Source organism: Neltuma alba, unplaced genomic scaffold, assembly GCF_004799145.2.
Source record: "Neltuma alba isolate B1F8T4 unplaced genomic scaffold, ASM479914v2 tig00011781_pilon, whole genome shotgun sequence".
Classification (NCBI taxonomy): domain Eukaryota; kingdom Viridiplantae; phylum Streptophyta; class Magnoliopsida; order Fabales; family Fabaceae; genus Neltuma; species Neltuma alba.
This window is the reverse complement of record NW_021636404.1, coordinates 447,554-473,400: the sequence shown is the minus strand read 5'-3', so window position 1 is coordinate 473,400 and position 25,847 is coordinate 447,554. Positions and strand designations below refer to the sequence as shown.

The 25,847-nt window shown below is 33.8% G+C and overlaps 3 protein-coding genes across 7 annotated transcripts; 1 reads left to right on the top strand and 2 right to left on the bottom strand.

Annotated features, from left to right (window-relative positions):
- Positions 1-9,756: 9,756 nt before the first annotated feature.
- LOC114717916 (putative clathrin assembly protein At2g01600) lies at positions 9,757-17,702 on the bottom strand. 2 transcript variants are annotated; one of them, XM_028903140.1, is made up of 15 exons: positions 17,353-17,702; positions 17,156-17,225; positions 16,961-17,058; positions 14,593-14,731; positions 14,345-14,472; positions 13,348-13,443; positions 13,093-13,143; positions 12,354-12,419; positions 12,198-12,263; positions 11,998-12,078; positions 11,820-11,900; positions 11,492-11,665; positions 11,334-11,415; positions 11,119-11,240; positions 9,757-10,348 (listed from the first exon to the last, which is right to left on the bottom strand). In XM_028903140.1, the coding sequence occupies exons 1-15, from the start codon at positions 17,440-17,442 to the stop codon at positions 10,001-10,003; spliced, it is 1,692 nt and encodes a 563-aa protein (XP_028758973.1). In that variant the 5' UTR covers positions 17,443-17,702; the 3' UTR covers positions 9,757-10,000. The 2 variants fall into 2 exon arrangements, with proteins under 2 accessions (XP_028758973.1, XP_028758974.1); XM_028903141.1 differs by having other exon boundaries at positions 13,348-13,440.
- Positions 17,703-19,661: 1,959 nt separating this feature from the next.
- On the bottom strand, positions 19,662-21,361 carry LOC114717915 (sugar transport protein 10-like). Its single transcript, XM_028903139.1, has 3 exons — positions 20,906-21,361; positions 20,196-20,819; positions 19,662-20,099 (listed from the first exon to the last, which is right to left on the bottom strand). Exons 1-3 carry the CDS (start codon positions 21,359-21,361, stop codon positions 19,662-19,664), a joined length of 1,518 nt encoding a protein of 505 aa, XP_028758972.1.
- A 1,648-nt stretch (positions 21,362-23,009) lies between these two features.
- LOC114717919 (uncharacterized) lies at positions 23,010-25,591 on the top strand. 4 transcript variants are annotated; one of them, XM_028903145.1, is made up of 3 exons: positions 23,010-23,104; positions 24,458-24,712; positions 25,363-25,591. In XM_028903145.1, the coding sequence occupies exons 2-3, from the start codon at positions 24,460-24,462 to the stop codon at positions 25,395-25,397; spliced, it is 288 nt and encodes a 95-aa protein (XP_028758978.1). In that variant the 5' UTR covers positions 23,010-23,104; positions 24,458-24,459; the 3' UTR covers positions 25,398-25,591. The 4 variants fall into 4 exon arrangements, with proteins under 4 accessions (XP_028758978.1, XP_028758980.1, XP_028758977.1 ...); XM_028903147.1 differs by having other exon boundaries at positions 24,447-24,712; XM_028903144.1 differs by having other exon boundaries at positions 23,010-23,109.
- The last annotated feature ends 256 nt before the right edge of the window (positions 25,592-25,847 follow it).

The window sequence follows — 25,847 nt, the reverse complement described above, 5'->3', positions numbered from 1 at the left end:
ATGTAACTACATTACAAAAGAACTATAAAATGAATATAAACAAAGATGTGCACGTCCTTACTTCTAGCATATTGCCGGCAGGATTTTCAGAACTCATTGTTGATGGGTTGGGTTTTGGTCAAAATGATGGATGATAGGGTTTGGCCAAAAAAACACAAAAGGATGCGTGAAGAAGTGAAATATATAAATAAGTTCGATTTTGGTCAAGAATGAGGGATGATATATAGGGCTTGGGTTGGAAAAAAGAGGGAGGCACTACAAAAAATTGACTTTCAGCGGCGACAAAAGCCACTGCCGAAAGTTTTTTTGCGCCGACAAGTCGCCACTGAAAAGTCGTTGCCGTAGCAGCCGTGGCTGAAAACTTTCAATGGCGACTAAAAAGGTCGCCGCTAAAAGATACTTTCAGCGGCGACTTTTAGAAGTTTCAGCGGCGACTAGTGTCGCCGCCGAAAACACTTTCAGTGGCGACATTTGTCGCCGCTGAAAGTAATGCCTAAGAAGAATTCACTTTACCAATGCCACGTCATCGCCGTTGGTGCCACGTCATCGTCTCCGGCCGCCACGTCATCACCGTCGACCTCCACGTCATCGCCATCGGCGACCACATCATCACCGCCGACTGCCACATCATCACTAGCCACCTCCACGTCATTGCCACATCACTCCTCCTCGCCACGTCATCGTCCAAATATTTTCACCTTAAATGTGTCTTCTTCCAGGTTCGAACTCGTGACCGCCTCCTTTCGTGTCCAACCTTCTTGCCGCTGAGCCAGATTGAATTTGTTTATTAATATTGTAAAATAAAATATATATTATTATATTATACTTTCAGCGGCGACAAAAAAAGTCGCCGCTGAAGGTCCACTTTCGGCTGCGACTAAAAAAGTCGCCGCTGAAAGTACACTTTTGGCGGCGACAAGAAAGGTCGCCGCTGAAAGTCTTGGTTTTAATGGCGAACTTTCAGTGGTGACTAAAAAGGTCGCCACTGAAGGTCCACTTTCGGCGGCGACAAAAAAAGTCGCCGCTGAAGGCCCACTTTCGGCGGCGACTAAAAAAGTCGCCGCTGAAAGTACACTTTCGGCGCGCGACAAAAAAGTCGCCGCTGAAGGTCCACTTTCAGCGGCGACACTTTTGTCGCCGCTGAAAGTCTTGGTTTCAATGGCGAACTTTCAGCGGCGACTTTTTTTGTCGCCGCCGAAAGTCGTCGCCTAAAGTCTGTTTTTTTGTAGTGAGGATAATTCAATGATAGAAGAGAGTTTTATTGATGAGAGGACTGTTATATTGAATATGATATACTTGGGAGTGAATATGATACGCCGTGTATAAAGTGAACATAAGTCAAATGAAATAATCCTTTGGTCTTTGTCTGAGACTTACTTAACTAATTTAATTAAATTAAAGTAGAAAAAAAATTAATTAAGTTAGTTAATCATAAGTAATATGACACCATTTTTCTAAAATACACTTATTACATTTTTGGGATTTACATGCAAAGTTTACATAATGATCTTTTATGTGTTTGATGATGGTTTATATATTTTAAACTTATAAATTTCATTTTTCGTCTCTTAAGTTTGCATGAATTTCGCTTTTAGTCTTTTAAGTTTCAAATTATAAGTTTTGATCACTTGGCAAAATGATCTATGTTTTTATTAAATTATGAGACTAATGTTTTGGACAGAAGGAAACTTGAGGGACTAATACCTATAATTTGAAACTTAAAGCATCATATCCAAAATGATAGGAAAAATTTGAGGGACTAAAAATTGTATTAACTCTAAATTAAATATAATATCCTAAAAATTCTGAACACATGAGCTGTCGTACGTAAGACGTGTATGAATATGAATAATGCTCATATTCATCGATACAAGCAGAAACTCACAAATTCTATGTACTTGATTGAAATTTTTACACGGAAACCAGTCATATCCATTTTTCACAAAAACAAGCAAATTAAACTTCAATGATTAAATACTTCACAGTTACGTAAATATATACACAGTCCTAAAAGGAAAAAGAAAGCAGCATTGCATATTAGAACAAGAATTAACGGATTGTCATTTTGTGGATTCACAGGAAACGCCCTCTAAGCCGCACCAGCAAAGATATTGATTGGCTGGGTTCATCAACTGCTGAGGCCGATCAAGTGTGTGAGCGCCAAATGCATTCCCTTGAGGTTGAGCTATGGCGGCCATTTGGACGGTCCTCCGCGGTGGACGGATGTAGCTTGATGGGGCAAATGGATTTGCTTGCTGTTGAACCGTGGCGGCCGGCGATGGACGGATAATGTTGCTTGACGGAGCAAATGGATTAGCTTGCTGTTGAACCATGGTGGCCGGCGATGGAGGGATAATGTTGCTTGCTGGAGCAAATGAATTCCCTTGCTGCTGAACCCTGGTGGCCGGCAATGGGCCGATAACGTTGCTTGCTGGAGCAAATGGATTTGCTTGCTGTTGAGCCATGGCGGCCGGAGGTGGACGGATAATGTTGTTTGACAGAGCAAATGGATTCTCTTGCTGTTGAGCCACGGCTGCCGGCGGTGCTGGACGGATAATGTTGTTTGATGGTGCAAGTAAGTGTTGAACTTGAAATGGATTCGGCGGAACAGGTGCTCCATACAGTACCCGCTGATGATTCGCTGATCCAAATGGCGTGAAGTTGTTATGAGCGAGCGTGTCCAATGATCCACCACCCTAACATTCATGCACACCAAAACATAGTCAAGCTTTTGAACCTAAAGGGAATGTATTAATCCAACAAATTCTCTAATATTATCAAGTAAAAATCACAATAATGTTAGTTGAAAACTGGTGTGCTACGGATTAAACTTGATGCAAGTTATAAGAAAAATCTGAATTATTTGAGCTTATAATTGTAAACTTAAAAGTTTAGACCAACTTAAAGTTGATATAATAATGGCCTCCAAATTAAAGGACACATGCAAGCATGAAAGACTTACCAATTGCCTATCATTGACAGAAGAAATAATATTGTTCCTCGGAGTGTTGAGCAGGGCAAGTTCCCTTTGACCAGCAGTTAAGTTAAAATCTGATGAAGCAGTTTTTCCTATACGCCCAAAACACATCCGTTACTTATTATACTGCACATGCAATATAGTAAACTATGCACGAAGCAGAACTTTGAGGAGAAACCAAAACAAGGTTTATTAGTTAATTCTCTAACACTTGTCATATAATCTATTTCAAATTATCAAACAAGGAATACTATCTACTCTAAGATAAACTGGTCGATCAAGATATAGATGTTTGCGCAAAAGATTCTTACCTCCAGTTTTGCTGCCACAGCTATTCTTACAGTTTTTGCATCGGCATAAATCAGAACAACCAGCTTTGGCCTTCATTTGAAAAGAAAAAAAATATTAATAGAAAGTAATTTTGAATTTGGTATTGGATTTTTCAATAACATTTTTTTAAGTGAAAGATTCAACAAATTTGATGTAACAAAAATTTGATCAAAAGCTGAATATGCAAAATCACCTTATGGCATGGGCAGTACCCATTTGAACATTCTGACTTTATGCAGTTACAACCTATTCTTAATTTTCCATGATCGACCCTTTTGTCCTATAAAGAGCACATTGATGAAATTATGACGAGTCCTCAAAAAGAATTGATGGAGTAATGTGTAATAATCTCCTGGTAATATATATGAAAATGAATACTCACAAATGCTGAGGGATTTTTGCATAGGATGTTGTTCTTTTTCTCCCTGAGAATTGTCATTTCATACTCCAATTTGTTAAAACAATCCTGGCAGGTACAGTCTTGGCCACACAATTTTCCAGAAGCAAAGCATTCGCAATAACTGTAAAGACAACAAAAAATCACATAGATTAATAATAGACAAGTAATATTCCCATAATTATAATATATAATTGAAAAAATTTCGTGAAAAAAAAAAAGCTTATAAAGAAGCCTTACCGCTGTAGACATTGGCTGTTCTTACAGCTGCATGGCTCGCTTGATGTCTTCTGCCTTTAGTTTGAAAAACAAATAAACAGTTGGTCATCCAAGAAATGAGTAAAATTAATGATTTAATAAATTCTAGATTATTCCTTTTTGATCTTTCCCTAAAAGAATCAAATTTAATAATTTATTCTTCAAATGTTTTTTCATTTCAAACTATCCTTCACGGTAAAAATAATATTATTAGAGCAAATCAAATAAATGTTCATTGAGTTTTTTTTTTTAAAACAGGAATCACATAAATTTCACTTAATTAAACTGAACGGAAATAAGAGAATTTACTATGCTTAGAAATAGACCAGATGGAATAGTTATTAATTAAGAGAATGAATAAAAGAAACAAACCTCTTATTTTGGGGATACGGTAATTGGATGAAATGGTAATTATCATGATTGTGGCCAAAACACTGCAGAGCAGTTGTGGTACTTGGGTAATCTTCAACTGGGCCCTGAAATTGAAATAAATTGTAACATATTAGCAATAATTTCATACCAATTAAAATAATATGAAAATAGTTTTATCTTAAAAATTTCGAACACAGTACGTCAATTACGTTGACGTGATGACGTTGAATTGAATCTGATGCAGGTTTTGTTGAAGGCACATCTCCGCCAGTGCGCTCATTCATTGCAAACAAAACTTCAATAGAATCTTCAACTGGGTCCTGAAATATTGAAATTAATTATAAATATATTAGCATTTCATCTCTCTATATGTATATATACTGCTACTACTCAACAAGCTAAGCATATTATTATTCATAATTGATATTAGGATAAAATTTTATTTTTATCATAATAATAATTTATTTTCTGAAAATGTCATACTTATTTTTTTAAAAAAAACTTGTTGTGAAATTAATGTTTAAATATTTAAATATAATGATATGTGGTTCACCTAGAAATTATGGAAAATTAAATAATTTTTGAGATTGATTCCTTTTGACGGAAAGATTAACTAAAATAATAACGATTTTTTCTTAACGGTTTTGAACACAGTCAATTATCGATCCAAAAAGAAAGAACACACAGTTAATTATGTTGGCACTACATAAAAAACAAACTTGTGATTACCGATGGAATTATGTTGAGATGATGATGTTGAATTGAATCTGACAGAGTAGGGTTTGTTGAAGGCTCATCTCTGCCAGTAGAGCCACTCACATGAACTCCAAGAGATTGTAAGTCGGTAGGGGGTAATAATGATGGGACCCCTTCATTATCCATTCCAAACAAAATTTCTTCAGTAGAATCTTCAACTGCCTCCTGAAATTAAAATTAATTATTATAAATTAAATATGTTAACATGTGGTTGACCAAATAATGAAGAAAAGAATATACAACAACAACAAGCCTGGTCTCATTAAGTGAAATCGGCTATACGAATCACAAGACGCTATCGTGGTTCAATAAAATAAAAAAGTGTATGGAATTATTTCGTGCAAAAATCACAATAAACAAAATATTATATATGCAGCAACAACAATAAACCTGGTTGATCTCATCAGGCAGAGTCAGCTATATAGATTTAATGACATTATTGATTTATTTTGACATAAAATTTTAACCAAAATAGCATGAAAATAAGTCTATCTCAAAGATGGCAAGATAAATAATAATTTAGTTACCAGTGTAGCATGTTGATGTTGAAACGAATGAGATGTGGGGTTTGTTGTGGGCTGAGCTTCAGCGCCATTAAAGACACTTAGATGAAGATCCGCAGATTGAAAAACACTAAAATCAATTAAATCAGTAAAATCATCCATTATTGGTGATGTTGATGCTGCTGGGACACCTTCATCCATAGAACGCAAAACTTCTCTCCTGGAATCTTCAACCTCCTCCTAAAATGAAAATAAATTGTTATATATTAGCACTTCATCAAGAATTTATTTGGATCTTCAACTGGGTCCTGAAATAATATGTTAGCATGTGGTTGACCAGATAATGAAGAAACTAATATACAACAACAACAAGCATGATCTCATTGAGTGAAGTCGGCTATACAGATCGCAAAACACACTATTGTGGTTTAATAAAATAAAAAAGCATATGGAATTATTTCGTGCAAAAATCACAATGAACAAAATATTATATATGCAAACACAATAATAAACCTAGTTGATGTCATCACTTAGAGTCGACTATATAGATTTAAGACGTCATTGATTTATTTTGACATAAAGTTTTAACCAAAATAGTATGAAAATAAGTCTATCTCAAAGATGGCAAGATCAATAATAATTAATTACCGGAGTGGCATGTTGATGTTGAGACGAATGAGATGTAGGGTTTGTTGTGGGCTGAGCTTCATCGCCATTAAAGACACTCAGATGAAGATCCGCAGACTGAAAATCACTAAAATCAATTAAATCAATCAGATCATCCATTATTGGTGATGTTGATGCTGCTGGCACACGATCATCCATAGAAGGCAAAACTTCTCTCTTGGAATCTTCAACTTCCTCCTAAAGTGAAAATAAATTGTTATATATTAGCACTTCACCGAGAATTTATAAATATATATATGTAAATATACAACCCACCCCAACGGCCACGCGTTTTAGTAAAATTTTTCTTAGAATAAATATGATAGATATATGACTTGCTGACAAAGAAAAAAAAATACATGACTTAATTTTTTTGGTTGAAAATCTTTTATTTCTCCTCATGATTATTCAGAATTTATATTATGTTGTTATAAAAAATAGAGAATTTATATTATCTTTATATAACTTTTTAATGCGTTGAAAATTGAAACAATCAGATTATTGTATTAAACTAGAAAACATCAATAATATATAATTAAATTAGATTAGAGATTAATTTTATAAAAGAATACAGTTTTATCGATCTTTTTAAAGATTGCAAGAATTAATTACGTTGACCGGCGGAGACTTGCGACGTTGACTTGAATCCGATGATGCAGAACTTGCCGAACAGTCACTTGGATAATCTTTGAGTCCTAGAGATTCAAAATCAAAGCTTGGCGAAGGTGGCAATTCATCTTTCGTCATAAAGAAAGTTTCAATGTAACGTCCAATTGGTTCCTGAAATATTCAAAATATATATATATATATATATATATATTAAACCCGTGTGTACACAAACATATTAACGTCAAACTGAAATTCAGAATTTTATCCAAATATGACGGATGGCATTACTACAGAAACAGCTAGCCGTTGACTTCAAAAAGATATATTAATATTTCATTTATAATATTGCCATGTAACTATATTACAAGAAGAATTACAAAATGAATATAAACTAAGAGGTATATGTACTTACGTCATCTAAAATATTGCTGGAGGGATTTTCAGAACTCATTGTGGATCGTGTGCGCATGTGATATTGCTCTCTGGTTCGTATCAGCTGGGTTTTGATCAAAACGATGGATGATAGGGTTTGGTCAAAAAAACACAAAAGGATGTGTGAAGAAATATATAAATAAGTTCGATTTTGGTCAAAATGAGGGATGATATTTAGGGTTTGGGTTGGAAAAAGGAGAGAGGATAATTTAATGATAGAAGAGAGCTTTATTGTTGAGAAGACTGTTATATCAAATCTGATATACCCGGGAAAGTGAATCTGATACACTGTGTATTAAGTGGACCATAATTCAAATGAAATAATCCTTTAGTCTTTATCTAAGACTTGCTTAACTAACTTAATTAAATTAAAAAAATTAAATAAGTTAGTTAATCATAAGTAATATGACATCATTTTTCTAGAATGCACTTATTATATTTTTGGGATTTACACGCAAAGTTTACATAAATTTCAATTGTTTAACATAGTAATGGGATATTGCGCATTCTTCTCATTAATAATAATAATAATAATAATAATAATAATAATAATAATAATAATAATAATAATAGTCCATCTTTTCAAAATTGAATCACGTCTCAAAATCAATTGACATTAATTATGGAATTTTATTTTAAATACTTGTTAATTTTTCTCTAATATGCAAAAAATGTAAGAGAAAACATAAAATCAATAATAAATCAGATTATTCACATGATCAAAATATTGTAATTTATTATTATTGGATGACTATTTTTTAATATACACAAGTTTCAACTTGAGAGAATATGTGATGTTCAAAACATCAAACTCCTTCGGTTCTTAATATAAGACATAATTAACTAATTTGATTAGATTAAAGAAGTTAGGGAAGTTAGTTAATTATAACATGCTTTTTCTAAAACACCATAATCATCTTCCTTAATATCCTCCCTTTCTCTTTTACTTGATTATGGTTGAAAGAGTATGGATAGGACTAATTTAGAAAAAATTGATAAATATGAGAAATATGTCTTATATTTAGGATCAAAATTAACTTAACAATTATGTTCTATATTAAGGACTGGAGAATTAATATATCATTACATTAAAAGATGCGCAAGTGATTTTGTTTCATAAGACTGAATTAAAATGAGATGTAGAATTCGTTCCTTGGTTTCAATTATGCGAATGGATTAGAATATTTTGCATTCTTTTCACTATAGAATATTATTTATTTAATTTTTTTGGTGATAGATAATTATTTATTTATTTGACAAAAAGAATAATAACCCCGATCAAGATCAGATTTTATTTAAAACAATTATTATTTTCTATATTCAATAAAATATTTTTCCAACACGTACAAATAAAATAAATATTTCATTATGGTTTGCATTCATAGTAGTATTTTTTTCTCTCTCCCTGTTTTTATCAATTATCATTTTATTTTATGTTTAGCTGAATTATCATTTCCATACTGATTTTTCTTTTGATCATTAGCTTCTAGTTAAAATGAATTTATCAACGAGGGGCCGCAGTGCGTATGTCAATTGTTGGATAGATTTTGTTTGTGTGTGTGTGTGGGTGTGTGTTTGGGTCTATAAAAGGATGGATGGCAACATTTGTTGACCATTTTCTCGAACAAGATATTAATTAACACTGCGATAACTCCCATCTGATCCAAGTGATCGATAACTCCCATCAAATTTCAAATACTCATTGTTTTTAAAATATAAATGATTAAATAATCACATAATTTGTTCATTTTTTAAAGCCTAAATATATATAAACCCAATAATTTCTTTGTCTCAGTAATTTTAAATTTACTTCTTTGACTGTCGTCTTATCAAAACTTCCTAGCATAATATCATAAATATATTCTTCCAATTCAGTCATTTTGAAAAGGAAAATAGTGAGATTAAAATATTTTCATTCACTTTGCCGAATCTAATCACACAAAGTCATCTACATTATTTTTTAATGTCAATTTTTAATTAAATATTAATATTTTAAAAAGAGAATAATGACCTTATGTGATTGAAAAATTCTCATGATAGATATAAAAAAACCTAATGTAAGTACTGTCCATCAGAAAATTCTCCTCTGGGATGTGATGGAAATGATTTCCTTACTTTTTGAGTCCTTTCAACCTCCTCCTTAGACAGACCTGATGCATAAAATTACTATACGTTTGATCCCAATAACTCCTATCCAATTTCAGTAACTCAAATGGTTCAAAAATAAAAATGTTTAAACAATAACATATTCGTTCATTTTCAAAGCCTTAAATATATAATTAAAAGATTATGCATCACATAAATCCAATACCTTCTTTATGACTCTATAAATAAATTGCTTTGGCCAAAAATAACCCTAAATAAATTAAATATCCTGGAAAAAAACTCAACATGCGAGCTGATGTGCAACGCCTATGAAATATGAATGATCATGCGGCAACTTGAAAGCTGAGATATGCAAGGATACAAGCAGAACCCACTATTCTATATACCATCAAACAATTATTACATTCTCAATGTTGACTGAAATTTTTACAAGGCAACCAACCAGGCATATCCATTCCAAAAATCATCAATCCAGCAACAAAGAAGTAAAACCGATGCGTCATTTTACTCACTGCTGAATTCACCAAAACCAACTTGATTGATTAAAATACTTTACACCTCCAGGAAAAAGAAAAAGAAAGCAGTGTTCCATTATTATAACAAGCCTGTGCTTCCAAATGGATTGTTATTTTGTGGGTGTGAAACAGGATTCACAGGAAACGCCCTATAACCCGCATCACCAAAGGGATTGGCTGGATTCATCAACACATGTTGCTGCTGAGGCTGATAAGGCGCGTAAGGACCAAATGGATTTGCTTGTGGCTGAGCCATGGCTGCCATTTGGACCGCGGGAGGTGGAGGGATGTTGCTTGATGGGGCAAATGGATCTTGCACTTCAAATGGATTCAGGGCAGGTGTTCCATACACTGCCTGCTGATTTGCAGATCTATATGCCATTTCGTCGTATAAGCTGTTAAGAGTGAGCGTGTCCAATCCACCAGCCTAACATTCATGGACAGCCAAAAGTAGTAAAACTTCTGAACCTAGGGAATGTATAATGGTTGCCAAAAATCCAACAAATTCTCATATTTATCAGTAAAATAGTATAATCTATTGATATAACAACCTTTCTTTACCAAAGACAAAAGACGGCAATGTGACACTGTCATATGGATCTAAATAAGTTAGGCCACACTGATGAATAATGCAAAACGTGCACTCCTAATATATGTATGCGAGGAAAATGCAAGCCTGTCAAAAATAGTATGCTCATATAGCAAGAGAGAATACAGACCTCAAGTCTGTTCTCTTAAGAAGAAACACTGACAATCACAATAATAACCATGTCCGAATGCATAATACATTCTGACTTCGACACATTATTTCATACTACTGAAACGACATCATTTTGACCCCTTCCTACAACCACCACAAGACCACATGCTCATACAAATTGAATAATTTCTCAAATTGTAATTTTCATTGATACAATTATAAAATAATGACAAGGAGCTATGATGTGAAGTTGATTATCCACGCTAATTTATTTTACCAAAAAAAGGATAACATGGTCATAAAATTGTATGCTTGAGATATTGAGAATCATAATGTAAATCAATTTCACGAAATGGTCGAGACATACAAACTTTTTTCCCCCTTTTACTTACTGCAATTTATAAGCAGAATCTGAATTATTTCAGCTTATATGTAAACCAAGTAATCCTACTTAAAATTTAGACCGATGTCCTACGCAGGACACATGAAAGACTTACCAATTGCCTCTCGTTGACTGAAGAAATATTGTTACTTGGATTGGTGACAAGGGCAAGCTCCCACCCGGTTGGATCAAAATCCTTCGTTTGAGTGGCACCCGAGTCAAAAGTTGATGCAGTTCCTATACGCACAAAAGGCATCCATTTCCTATTGAACAAGCTATAAACAAGACCACAAAGCAGAATTTTGAGAAAACAAAAGGCCAAAATATTACCAGCTTCAGTGGGAACTATAGCTAGGGCTAGTGCATTTCTTTCCTCTATTGATGAAGCATCAGGCGTTGCATCATTCAACCCCTGCCACCATGACATAAATGAGCCAAACTCTACAATTCATAACCAGATATAACCAAACTCTGGACAAAAAGCTTACCAGCAAATCTCCAGTTTCAAAATTGTTTTGAGGCGGAGGAGGAGGAGGTGGTGGTGCAGGTTCAGAAACTGGGACAACAGCATTATCAACTGGCACTGATGGCTCCTGTTCTTCAACAGGTAATTCATTGTCTTCTACAGCAGAAGCTTCTTCTGGTCTGTATGTCAACTGAAGCTGTTGATGAAGAACAAGATATCAGTTGTTACCCAAAAAAAAAAAAAAATTTACACTTTTCAAGCAATGTTTTCAGGAAAACTATGCACTGATGGCAACAATATATGCGTATATGATAATTACATTCCTTAAAATTAATAAATTATGCACTAACCAATGGTTCATTTGGAACTGTAACCACTCGTGGTGCCTCTCTAATATACTCTTCCATGGTTGCAAGAAAGGATTGTGGAGGCTGCAAAAGGCCAGTGTTGCATTGGGAATCATATTAAGGCTAAACGGAGAGACCACGTTAAATCAAACATGAAATCACTGCAGATACAAAGAAGTACCTCTCTTAAGACAGGAAACTGAAAATTTCTAGCAAGTTCTAATCCTTTGCAGACTTCATAGAAATCCGAGAGACTGGAAGCCTACAACCACTTAGGGCTTATAACATAAGGATCTTGAAGCTAAACTGCAAAAGCCTTGATGGCCACTTCAGAAAATACAGTTGCAAAGCATTTGATAGAAATTACGTGTAAACTATTACCTGCTGACCAGCACGTTTGTAGACATCAAAGGCTGTGATGGCCTCATGTCTGGGCATCTCAAAAAACTACAAAGAAATAAAGAAGTTATTACTTAAAAATATAAATCACACTTTTAGTGAAAATATGATACTCAACACATGAATAAGCCGATTTACCTTATCAATAAGATTGATAATTCCATCATTAATAGCACAATAAATCTTAAAGCTCTCTTTCAATACCTGTATTTAAGGACCAGGTCAATATGAAATAATACGACATTGTTATAAACTATATATCCAAATTTCATCTAACAAAATTATGAATTATACACCACAAATAACAACTATAAATATCACCAGAAGAAAGAAATAAGAAAAGACGTTTATGACACCTCATTAGCCAAGAAGGAAATCAATAGTGTCAATTCCTAATAAATTCCGTAAAGTAAATTTCCAATTTCTAACTAGGTCAAAACAATCTGTCCACACAAAGGATACCCCTCCCTATGACAGGGATCAGATGCAGATAAACAAAACTTTTATCACCATTGAAACTTTGGTCCAACATGAATGACATTCCCATTCCTACCCTTCATGGAAAAGACATCAGTAACTGGAAGTAATTGAGTAAAGGTTTGACCCTTGTTCCTTCCAAAGGTTGGCTTCCAAAGTTAATATTCAGATTTCATTGTTGTAATCACCAAAAGAGGGGAAAAAGTTCAAGATTTAAAAAATAAAGAATTCAGAGGATAAGCTAACAATCCCCGTACATAAATTCCCCAGTCTTGTGCTATACCAACAAATGGCTAACGCCAAAATATATTCATCAAAACATCCCAAACAATTCTAAACAAACTACCGTGTAAATTCTGAACTGAGGAGGATTTTTAGATAAACAGAGCTAAAGACATACCAGAGCCAACGCATACTGTATCACATAATTGCTAACAGCAGCTCCTTCTGGCTGAAAAGTATTAGCACACAATCAGTTGGTACTATTGACAAGATAATACAAAACAAAAGAGCAATAAGCTTCCAGAGGAAATTGAGTTGAATCAATTCTAACCAAACTGATATGTAGAAATACAGAGGTCAAAATAGAAACACAAATATAGAAAAATGAAGTTAATAATTCGACTATCAACATCCACATGTCCAGCAGCATTACCTGGCAACCAATAAGTCGATAGAGAAGCTGCTGCAGAGCAGGCAACTGTACCAATAGCTCCTCACTTTCCAAATCTCTGGTCCTACTGTAACCCTGCTAAAACTTATCAGAAAAAAATTAGTTAATACACACAAAGCTATATATTTTTTAATGAAAAATGTGCTTTGTTAATAGCAATTCCAATAAATCACACCAATCGTCATGAAGTTCATAAAAATGTCAAGCAGCAACATAAGCACATCAATAGGAACTACAGACAGTTGAAAAAGGAAAAAGAAAAAAAAATGCTGCTTATATGTTAGACCTAATCTTTTCTGGAGAAATTATTTGGTATACCTAGTGAGGTGCATGCATAAACGGCATTACCATAAATAGAAATAAACTCATCACTTATAATAACACTTGAGGCACATTTAGTAACACAATGCAAAGGCGGAGTGAATATATATCATTAAAAAGAGATGCCAACATGTGATGCAATGTTTTGTCTTTGTTATCATTGCTCAACAACGATATTACGACTACTACTACCCTCAATAGTACTTTCTTTTGAACTATACTTGTTTTCAAGATCAGAGCTATCAACCACTCAGCCATATCTCCAAAAGATGACTTCTTCTTCACATCACCTCTCTCTTTCCCTTTCAATCATCCAACCAAGTATACGCTGAACAAGGTTTCAATATTGCTTAAAAAATTTGACAGAACATTAAGTCCGGCTAGTAGGAAACAATGCAATTCTAAGTATAAAGTGTAAAGAGTATCTGATATTGAAACTCTGTCTGATACAGGTCTGACAAGCTGAAAAACAAGCAAGATAATGCACCAGGGAGAACATAATTATAGGTAAGAAGTCCATGGAAAAAAATGTTCACATTTTCTGTTAGCCTTCTTTTTTCATATATCCCTTCAGTTCTTATCAGGCATTATCCCAGGTGCTACAAACTTAAGCTTTGGTTTGTTACCAGGAAAGAATATAACTACTTCACGAGGTTACCTTTTCCTGTCCTTCGGCAGGCTTGGGTAGACGCTCTGCTTCAATATCATACTTCAGAACCCGGAAACATTCAAGCCTTTCTTCCAAAAATAATGCATAAGTACGAACCCAAGCAGAGCAATCCCAAGCTGCAAGTAATTCAAATCATACATTAAATCAAATAGCAAACTCAATACAAAAATATAGGAACAATACCATCAATTAAATAAGTAATAAATAATAGCAGATTATAAAGTCATAAAATAAACCTATTGGGCTAGAATCATCCTTGAAATTAGAAAGTTGGAGAATTCGTCCTCTTAGTGAGAAATTCAGAAGTTCTTCCCTAAAAGTAGGATCACCCTCCCTCAATAACCTATGGATGACTATCAAAGTTTTCAACGCCACCTATGAACAAGAAAAGTGAAAGTCAAAAGCATATCCAACCATTAAAACATTATCTGCAAGATAAGGACAAAATATAAGCAGTCAATTAATTCTCCAAGATGGATTATTCTATTTCCACACCTCCAAAATCAAGGTCAATTTTTCTCCAACAAGGGAGAGAATAATGGAGAGCAGGAAGTGAATATTGAGAAAAATATCATTATAAGTAAATTAGGGAATAAAGATAAATACATGAACATTCAAATATTTAATCGATTTTACTTTGAATTTAATTATCCTTTTGTTAATCTTCTCTTTATTTTTAATTAATTTATATTACTAATAGAAATATCTTGTATTCTATATAATGTCCTAATTAATCAGAATGAGGTGAGCCTTTTGATTTGTTAGTAATAAAGTTATCTTGGCTTGTTAGCCATATCCCATATCTTCCTATTCATGTTTCTCTCTCCGTCTCCCCTTTCATTCTTCATCTTCCCCATTCTTGTCTCTGCCCCCTCCCTCTTTCCAAGTTATTTTTATTAGTTGCTTCATCGTTGCTGCTAATAAATGGTCATCATCCGGATATACAACAGTGAGGCCTCATTTGACGTTAAAAATTCAAAATTTCTTTCCGCATACAATAAAAAGAAACAGCATTGGTCACTGTCATCATCTGAGAACAGATTCTATTTTAGATCTAGGATGTCCATATTTGACTTGGAAGGTGTAGGTGTTTTTTTTTTTTTTTTTTGGCTTGAAAATTCAATATTTTTCTTCAAAAAGGACAGAATATAAAGTCTCTAACTAGGAACTTCAACAAATGGTGCGGCAATTAAAAAACATATATCATATCTAAACAGTCCAAGTCTGCCGCAAAACATTAGTGCATTGCTTCTCTTTTACTGCACTATAATATTTTGCAGCAGCAATGAATTTCCATCTGCATCCTCAGTCAAAAATGCCAAGCTGGTATATGAATTGAGGGGCAAGAAGGATCATAGTAGCGACTAAGAAATACTCCTCAGATAAAATTTCTTCTTCATTCCCAGAAGAAATGGATAATTGCTGAATGACCTTAGTCACTCTTCAAAAAAGACAAGGGGGAGGATGTCTAGATGGGAAGACAGGGATAACAAGTAAATAAAGAGGGAAGAGAACGAGGAAGGGAGGGCAAGAGATAAAGAACCATATTACCTAAAGCAAACATTGCTGACCAGTTTCTCTGCATAAAAGAGAGATTTCATCAAAACATTCATGTGGAAAGCCCCAATTAAAGGACACCACCCAGGCCTATTAGGCTATGACACATTCAAGGCCACAGACACACTGTCAGAGAAATAAGCATTCATCTCCAACCAAAAAAAAAAAAAAAAGAGGACTTTAAGCGGGGGGAAAAAAAATCTTTTCAAATTATGTGGAACTAAGTCTTCTTGGCTCCATGCTGCCAAGAAAACAAATAATGTTTTAAAAGGCATATCCTGATGGACCCCAAGGGAATGAAAACCCATAATGAATTCTTTTCCCATATTTCTCTCTCTGTTAGAGAGAAAATTTTTCCCTTATAAATATTAAGAAAGGAAACCTCCTCAGAAAATAGCAAAGGGGGGGAAAGAAAATGTGGTCTGGCTCTAAATTGTATAAGCTGTCATATTTTATCCTATTCCGCTTCTGTAAAATAACATGTGGTCCCTTTACGGTGCTCAGCCAAGACTGCTTGAAGAGGGGTTACCATTAAGTTTGATAGAAATTGGAAACCCTCGTCAAACTATTTTCCTTGTATTGAAACATAGAATGCTGAAGAGAAAAACAAATAGCCAACTCTTCATTTGTAAGTCAAGAAGTATTAGATTCACATTCATTTAGCAACTCTACACTCATGCGTATAACCAGCAACATGGTTGGATTGATACTGGGTAACTACTTATTTATGTAATATCGGTGGATACATATTTGGATTGTCTGCATTTAGAAGGAAAATACCCAATTTGCAGAAAGATAGGTAGATGTAAATATAAAAAGAATGAATGAAAAGAAACGCATCTGACATACAACCCAATGCTCCTTTGCATCACATTCTCTTCTTTCACAAGGTGGAGTTTTAAAGGACCAGGACCAGTGGGGTAAAGAAGAATTCTTGTCAAGAACATGTATATAAGCAGATAATTAAATCTTCAAACTAAATCATAATTCTATGATATAGCCATAAAAATGAATAACAATAATAGATCCGGTAACACATGTTAATACCGTCCAGTTTCGTGTCTTGGCCAGTCGGCGAGAAAGCGCATGAATGCAGTAAGCAACATCGGCTCGGGGTCGAATAGCAGTTGTCGCAAAAAGAATTTCTACAAAAAGGAAAAACCACACGAATTTCTCATTCTTCACCAGTACAAGCAAAAATCCCAGAATTTCAAGTTGGATCTACGAATATAAATCACTCACTTCTAAGATGTCTCTCTTTTGGGGGACACTCGACGTGGTTCGTAGCTTTGACTATGGCCACATCCAAATCCTAACAATAGGAACCAATTAAACCATAGCCGAAAACAAAGAAAGACTGAAGATATGGAATCAAATCAATGGAAACTTTCTTGGGACACAATCTATATTTGCAACATGACAAAGACCAAATTTAGTACCGCGTAGTCGCTGTTGACATGGGCAAGACCGACTTTGGTGGTGTCTTTCAGGGCACCATAAGCCTTTCTCCAAGTCTGAAGCGTACCCATTTCCACACTCTCAGCGCTTGATCTCTCTCACACGCACAGCACAAGTGGTATTCACCCGTTGATTTAGGCTCCCTTTCCCTCGTTTTCTCCCTCTCTCTACCCCCAGGGTGACGAGGGATCCAGAATTGGAAGGACTCCAATTTGGGTTTCGTTAGATTTTCCGGGAAGATAGAGAACAGGATGAACTGCTTGGTCGACCGAACAAGCAACCTCCAAAGAGCGCTTGGGGATTGAAGGGATGGTACCGTATGCTGTTTCGTGAGCGTAAATTTCTTTTTCTTGGAAGGAGGAGTTCGAAGTTCCAACTGTCTTGTTGCCTTTTGGCGGTACCAACTACGCTGTGCGTCAGCATTTTTATTTTTAAATTACATTTTTAATGCCAACTCCGATTCTTAATACTACCTCCATCGTAATTATAAAAATTAGTTAATTAATTTAAAGAGATTGAGAAAATAATTTAAATTAGTTATTTGTCATAAATAAGTATTGTTTTTTTTAAAATATCCTTACTAATCAAGTGTATCAGCTAGAACTACCATTACTAAAAGGATTACCTTGGGAATAAATATATAAATATGAGAAAAAAAGTGGATCGGGAGTCTTATATTTAGGACCAAAATAAAATTCAAATAAAATATTATATTAAGGACCAGAGGTAGTATAATTTTTTAATATAACAGCTAACTTATTTAAATAATTAAAAAAATTAGTTAAATTAATTATTTATATTAAATAGATATTATCTTTTTTAAAATATCTTTATTAATCAAATATATTGACTAGAATTACCATTATTACAAGCACTATCTTAAAATAAATAAATAAATATGAGAGATAAAGTAGACTGGATTCTTATATTTAAAATCAAAATAAAAATCAAATAAGTTTTTATAGAAGGGGAGGTAATACGTATTTAATTATAAAAACGATTCATTTTCTTATAACTAAAGTATTCTTAAATTTATTATTTATATAAATAAACTAAACAATTCAGTCCAAAGAAAAAAAAAAACTAAACAAATTGTTGCTTGATCTTTTGGATAAAAAAGTTATGAAATGAATTTTGGTTAGAATTTTCATTTATTTTAATAATAACGGCATACCTTCCATGGTGTGGTTAGAGAACGCCGAGGATTGAAAATTTGTAAATAATTGATTGATAGTACTTCTCCGGTCCTAATTATAAGACTCAATTGACTTATTTGAGGAGATTAAGGAAGTAAGTTAAGTTGGTTATTTATAATAAATAAGTATTGTTATTCTTAAAATATCCTTGCTAATTAAGTATATTGGCTAAAACTATCATTATTAGAAGGATTATCTTGGAAAAAAATACATAAATATAAGAGAGAAAATGGATTGGGTCTTATAATTAGGACTAAATAAAAAGTCAAATTAGGTCTTATAATAAGGACCGGAGGAGTATTATACTTTAGTTCATGAGGTGGGACCTACGAATGAAAGGAATGACCTGGCCGACAGTTGGCAGCCCCTTTTTTCCTTAGATTCTCTTTTTTTTCCCCTTTTTACTTTTTTGGAGGGAAAAATTGGGTGATAACGGCAACAAAAACACAGGGTAAATCTCATCCACCTTTGGATGTTCTTCAAATTAAGGATTCATTGAACCCTTGTAGGTTTAAGTTAGGAGAACATTAGATATGAAGACCACCAATATGAAACCGAATTATAATACAACCTCCAAGATAATTAATTTATAAATATTAAAAAAAATTAGTTAAATTAATTATTCATGATAAATAAATGTTATCTTTTCTAAAATATTCTTATTAATAATATGTATTAGAATAAAAACCTCTTAACATGTACAATTATCATGAATACAAGAAATAAATAAATATAAAAGACAAAATGAATTAATGTCTTATGTTTGAAACCAAATTAAATATCTAACTAACTCTTATATTTATAACCGAAGGTAGTATAACTATTTAAGAATAATTTAGCAGATCAATGCTGATATGAACAGGCAGAATTTTGATGAGCATCTATGACCAAAGCTTCATGTTCAAAGTTTCTGAAGACTGATGAAAATATAATTACGAGTATGAAGACAGAATTCTGAGCAATTCATTGTTAAACTCTTACATTCCTTGTGATACAAATGCAACACTTGAAGAGTTATAATTCTGTTACATGCTGATTGCTTTTAACATTCAGAAACTTTTCTACTTCTTCACTGTACTCTTCATTCCTCAACTTCAAGGACTGGCATCCTGATCTTCATTAGGAACAAACTTCCTCCAAAACCAGTGAGACTTCCACACGTTGTTCATCTCTTCAATGGGCACATTCTTTGTCTCTGGGAAGAGCAAAGCAATGAAAATGGTCATTATGACCACGAAGCAGGCGAAGAAGAAGAAGAGGCCAAACTTCAGGTGGCAAAGCATAGTGAGGAAAACTTGGGCAACAGCAAAAGTGAACAACATGTTCACTGCAACATTAATAGCTTGCCCTGCAGATCGAACCTCAAGAGAGCATATTTCACTTGGCACCAACCAACCTAATGGTCCCCAAGACCAAGCAAATGCTGCAACATACGCACATATCAAAAACAATATGAAGTTTGCATCGCCTTTGCTCAGTGATCCTTCACCATTGATCCCAAACTTCACTGCTATCATCACCCCTACCAAAATCTGCAGATAATATGTTCCTTCTCAGTAATTATTAACACATATGAGTTGTTTAATCATTATTGAAGAGTTCATGAACATGAACTGTGTATATGATACCTGGCAGATGAGCATTTGGACGCCGCCTTCAAGGAACAGAATCCTTCTTCCAAACTTATCAACAGAGAATATAGAAACCAGTGTGGCTACGACATTGACACATCCAGTAATAACAGCAGACATGAGAGAAGCATCATTGCCGAAGCCTATGGTTTTAAAAAGGACTGGTGCGTAGAACATGATGACGTTGATTCCTGTGAGTTGTTGGAAGAAGGGAATGAAAGAGCAGAAGATGAGCTGAGGCCTATATCTAGGTTGTAAGATGTTCTTCCATGGATGTTCCACAAGTCTAGCTGCTTCACTAGCTTCAATGAGATCTTGCAACTCTTCATCAACGTTCTGGGTGCCACGAATCTTCTGCAACATCGCCTTGGCTTCATCACGCTTCCCTCTTTCGATCATTGAGTTTGGTGTGTCACTCAGAAAAAGAGATCCTACACACAACAATAATGCAGGCACTGCTCCTACACCTAGAGAGATTCTCCATCCATTTTCAAGCTTAGCAGTTCGGTAATTGATGAGGTTTGCAATCAGAATGCCAATTGTTATCATCATTTGAAATCCCATGTTGAGAGCTCCTCTGATCTTTGTTGGAGCCATTTCAGATAAATACACCGGCACAGACTATATATCAGGAAAAGGGGAAAAACAAGTCAGCTTTAAGATACTTTATAAAAGATCTCTCAATGCTTGAAAATGACGTTACTTACTTGATTACAATATCCCACTCCAAAACCCAACAAGAGACGGCCAATGATGAGCATGGCAATGTTGACTGCAAAGCCATTCAATAATGCGCCTACAAGGAAGAACAATCCACCAAGAAACATGGAGGGTTTACGACCAAGGATTCTTGTGGTATTGGAGGCAAAAAAAGAAGCCACCAAGGCTGCAAGATACAGAGAAGAAGTGAACAAGGTGAGAAGTTCATTATCAAATTTGCAGTATGTGCTCTCATGGTTTATGCCCTTCATTTTCCTATACACAGATGGGAAGAACTTGACCAGAAATGATTCCATTGAAGTCACTCCTCCAGTAATACCCAGATCATACCCAAACAGAAGACCTCCCATGGCGGCCACAAAGCAGGTTAGTAACACAAAGACTGTGACTTTTCCCTCATAATGTCTCACTTTGCTTTGATCAACAAATGCTCCTCCTGCCATCTTTCAAGTGAAGTATAGAATCACTTTTTAATTTGTCTTTTGCTTGCTCTTTAATTGATTAGCGCTGTATGGTATATATAGGACATGAAACGAAGACAGAATTTAAAATCCAGAGGGAGTGTTCTAACAATAAACAAGATTTTGCTTTTTTAAACGTATCAGATAATCATAATATCTAAATATGCGCACTTTTTACTTGAATTTGTTATTGAAATTGTGGTCATATATTTGTATGTCCTAAAAAAAGACCACGTTGTTGAGGATTGTTATTTCTTGTGATTATCCAATAAAAATGATACTAGTATTATTGAAATTTCTACTATATTATTATATGAAATTTTGACTTGTAAATATAAATTTTGTTAGGATCTTTTTGTGTTCACCTAAGAACTATAAAATCAGATTAAAATAAATATTCAATATTGAAATGAAAATGTTGGACGTGGCCAAAAAAAAATTGAAAATGCACACGTGAAAATATTGAAAATAGATGGTACAAAAAAAGTTTTTGTCTAAGGTCCGAATATTCTGAAAAATATATATACACACACGTTAATTTGTTTACTTCAAGTTCCTATCTAATTTTTAAATTATTTTAATGTTTATTTTGAGTAAATATTTTAAGGGTATAAAGTATAGACTTAACTGATTAATTTTTCTTTTACTTATTAGCAAAAACATATATTTTTCTTTCCATTAGTTCTTGTCTAGAGTCCAAACATTCTGAAAAATATATATACACACGTTAAGTTTTTTACCTCAAGTTTCTATCTAATTTTTAAATTATTTTAATGTCTATTTTGAGTAAATATTTTAAGGGTATCAAGTATAGACTTAACAGATTAATTTTTCTTTGGCCAAAAAAAAAAAACAGATTAATTTTTCTTTTACTTATTAACTAAAGCATGTAGTTTTTCTTTCCATTAGTTTTTGTCTAGACTCCGAATATCCTGAAAAATATATATACACGCGCTCCTTAATTTTTTTTACTTCAAGTTCCTATCTAATTTTTAAATTATTTTAATGTTATTGAGTAAATATTTTAAGGGTATAAATATAGACTTTACAGATTAATTTTTCTTTTACTTATTTACGAAAGCATACATTTTTTCTTTCTATTATTATTATTATTATTATTATTATTATTATTATTATTATTTCACTTTTGATTGGAGCCCCTGTGAGATTTAGGGTCTTTTTGTTTTTTTCTAAGTTTTCTTATTCTCAGAATAACTTTATAAAATTTTTTTAGAACAAGTTTTAGAAACAAAAAATGAAAAAACTTTATTTGAAAAATAATTTTTAAAAAATCAAATTTAAAAAAAAAAAAAATAAAAAATAACAATTTGATAAGTGGTAATAAAACAAAAATTTGTTTGGTTATTATGAATAGAATTATTTTATTTAAAAGAAAATATATAAAAAATAGAAAATTTCTCCAATTTTTCAAAAAAAAAAAATAAAAACATTAAAAAAATATGTAAAAATTATTTTAGTTTTTTAATTTTTAAAAATATGTTATTGTTTTTTTAAATAATCGACTAAATTTTTTTTTTTTTGTTTTTCCTGTTTTTGAAAACAAAATTTTTTTTTCAAAGCAAATAACCCAACAGGCTCTTACTTTTCCTCCGAGTGATTTTAATTAAGGAGTAAGGACGGCCAAATAGCGGGCGCGGGAAGGAGGACGACGACGGCGCTGCAACTCCATCAAGCTCTGTTCTCTTCTATCTGAACTTCAAATCGGTAAGGTAAATATTTAATTACCCTTTCTTTTGGTTTGAAATTCACTGGGGTGGTTTCGAAAGATTCTTAGAGTTCAAGGGTCATCAGCTCATATTTCGTTTTGCTCTGGCTTTCGGCATTTGTTTGGTTATTATGAATAGAATTATTCAAGTGCTGGATGCTTCTTGGAAATATGGGTATTTAATTGTCGGTCTCCTCTGATGGGTGGTACTATTTTGGATTGATTGAAGAAAATGGGGATCGTGGAGGTTGAGTTCAGTTGATATGGTCTATTTACGATTAAGCTCTTGCCTTGTTCTTAAACTTGATAAAATGGCCTTAAAATGCATGTTATTCCTGTTCTGTTTCTGAATGCCATTTTGTTTTTTGTTTTTGCCCCCTCTCCTTCTTGGGCATGAATGCTTTGATAATGCTACTTAGTATCTATAATGTGGGACAAAATGAGCATCTTTGATATGTATTCGGGTGTGATATATGATGGTATGATTGAATGAATGGACAATACGACCAAAATGTCAGGCATTGGTTTCCAATTGGTTTTCTTTATGGGCATCAGGCAGGTGCTTTCTTAATGCCCCTCAACTAAGACTAAGGCCATTCAAGGCTTAATACCTCAAAAAAGCAGCTTTCGCCTTGGCTTCAATTACCTTGATCATATGTATGTGTGTATATTCTATTGTAGCTGATGTCATATGCTGTTTCATTTGTATTTGGCTGTGGCATGGTTTTTATAATATGCAGCATGAAAATGATCAAGCTGCTGAATGCTTCTATGTATTATATGCATTGCATGTTAATGTTGATGGTGGATTTTAGGTATTGTGTGCATTTTTGGATCTTTTTTTATAATATTTGTAAATATTACTTTTCATAGTCCCTTGAGCAGTCCTGGGTAAAAAATTTACTTTTGACATCCTGATATGCGTTCTCTCAGGAAAGGTCCTCAAATATTGTTATTAACGTTTTCTATGAAGGCTTCTACATCTGAACTTTGGATATTTACGTATGAAATGGTTATTGGACCATACAGATCCTTGTTTCCCAGCTGAACAGGCTTTTGTGTTGGATTTGGTTCATGGCCATCTACAAATAGACAAGTCTAACTGAATATAAACCATACGTCACAAAATCAATCAACCTTTCAAGTTTTTCAGTTGTATTAGCCAGTATAATTGATTGGAATGGTAATATTTATGTTGAATGGTAGCAGATGCTGTTTCATATGTGTTTTTAGTCTTCTTTTTTTTTTTTCACTGTTATGATTATTCATGGATTTGTTCCCAGTAAATATCGGACTAATTATATTTACTTTGAGTTACTAATTGAAAGCTTTAAAACGGAGCTTGTATGTAGTAATGGGAACTCAAGATACAAAAGACCCCTTCAAAGGGGTGGATTGGAAAGCCGTTGGTGGTGAAATGCAACAGAATCCTAGTGCTCAGCCAGTTTTGAAGAAACGTCTCCCAAAAAAGGTTAGGGAAATCCCTGACTACTATTTCCTTCCTCGACGGTCTCTGCCTTCAGCTATCGCTTTCTATGGTTCCTGCATTGCTGGTGGTATTGCTGCCGGAATGCTTTTAGAGGTCTGGATTAACAAGAAAGTTAAAGGTATATTTCATCTCCTCTTACAACTAAATTGATTGCATTGTGGCCATAATAGGTTAACTCTTGCCTAGTAAAAGCTTTACTTGCTACATGCCATAATAATCTGATGTCCGAAGTTCCTTATTTGGATTTAAGAAATTATGAGAGTCAAAAAACGGCGAGAGGCTCTGTAGCTTATTAATATCTAACATTAAAGTTCTAGAAAGGCGGAAATTCGAACGATCAGAATAGTTCTACTTGTTTCAACTTATTCTACCAGAAAAAGGGAAGCATATTATCTCATGGCTCTGAGCAGAATGAACCCAATATGCGAGATGGGATGTAATTCTACTAGATGTTAGCTCTTTAGGTGGTTTGCATTGTAAAGGTTGTATCATGATCAACTGTTCTATCTTACCATAATCCCAAAGAAATATTGTAAAAAAGCCCTAAATAGAATACAAAACTCAGTGTGGATAGGTTATTTCGGGGCTCAAGCCTCGAGGAATGGATTCTTGCTCACCTAAATCTCCATTTAAAATCTCATATGAAAGCCATCACTTGACCCCAGTTCATACATTACCAATGGCGAAGTTTTACTTGTGATTTTGTTCTTGTTTTTTTGAAATTGAAATTAGGGATTATTGTTAAGATTTTGGTTTTTGGCATTGCAGAAGATGGAGGCGTTATATGGGAGTTTGACAAGTAGACACTTGTAATGGTACCAACCACTGTGATGCATTGTTTAATTACCAAACTTCTCGAGATTTCATGGTCTAGAGGATTAATGCAGGTGTTTTCTTCAATAGCCGGTTGTATTCACAGGTAGATCACATGTTCAAATATTTGCATAATAAATTTTGATCCGATTATTAGAATGAGCATCTATATCTTTTGAAAGTATTCTGATTTGTTTCCTTTCCGAGATCGAGCCACCCTGCCAAGCACTGAACATTACTGCCATGTGTCTGGCCTAAAGAGAAGAAAAACTACTGCCGCGCATATTTTCACTTTTTTATTCATTTTGATAAACATCACGTACTTGAGTTTTAAATCGTAATGGAATTATATCATAAACTACTCGGGATGGTACAGTTCAGATCCACCAACCTTTTTACCATACTTCCTAACTGCAGCTTTTTTAACACCTTTGAATCAT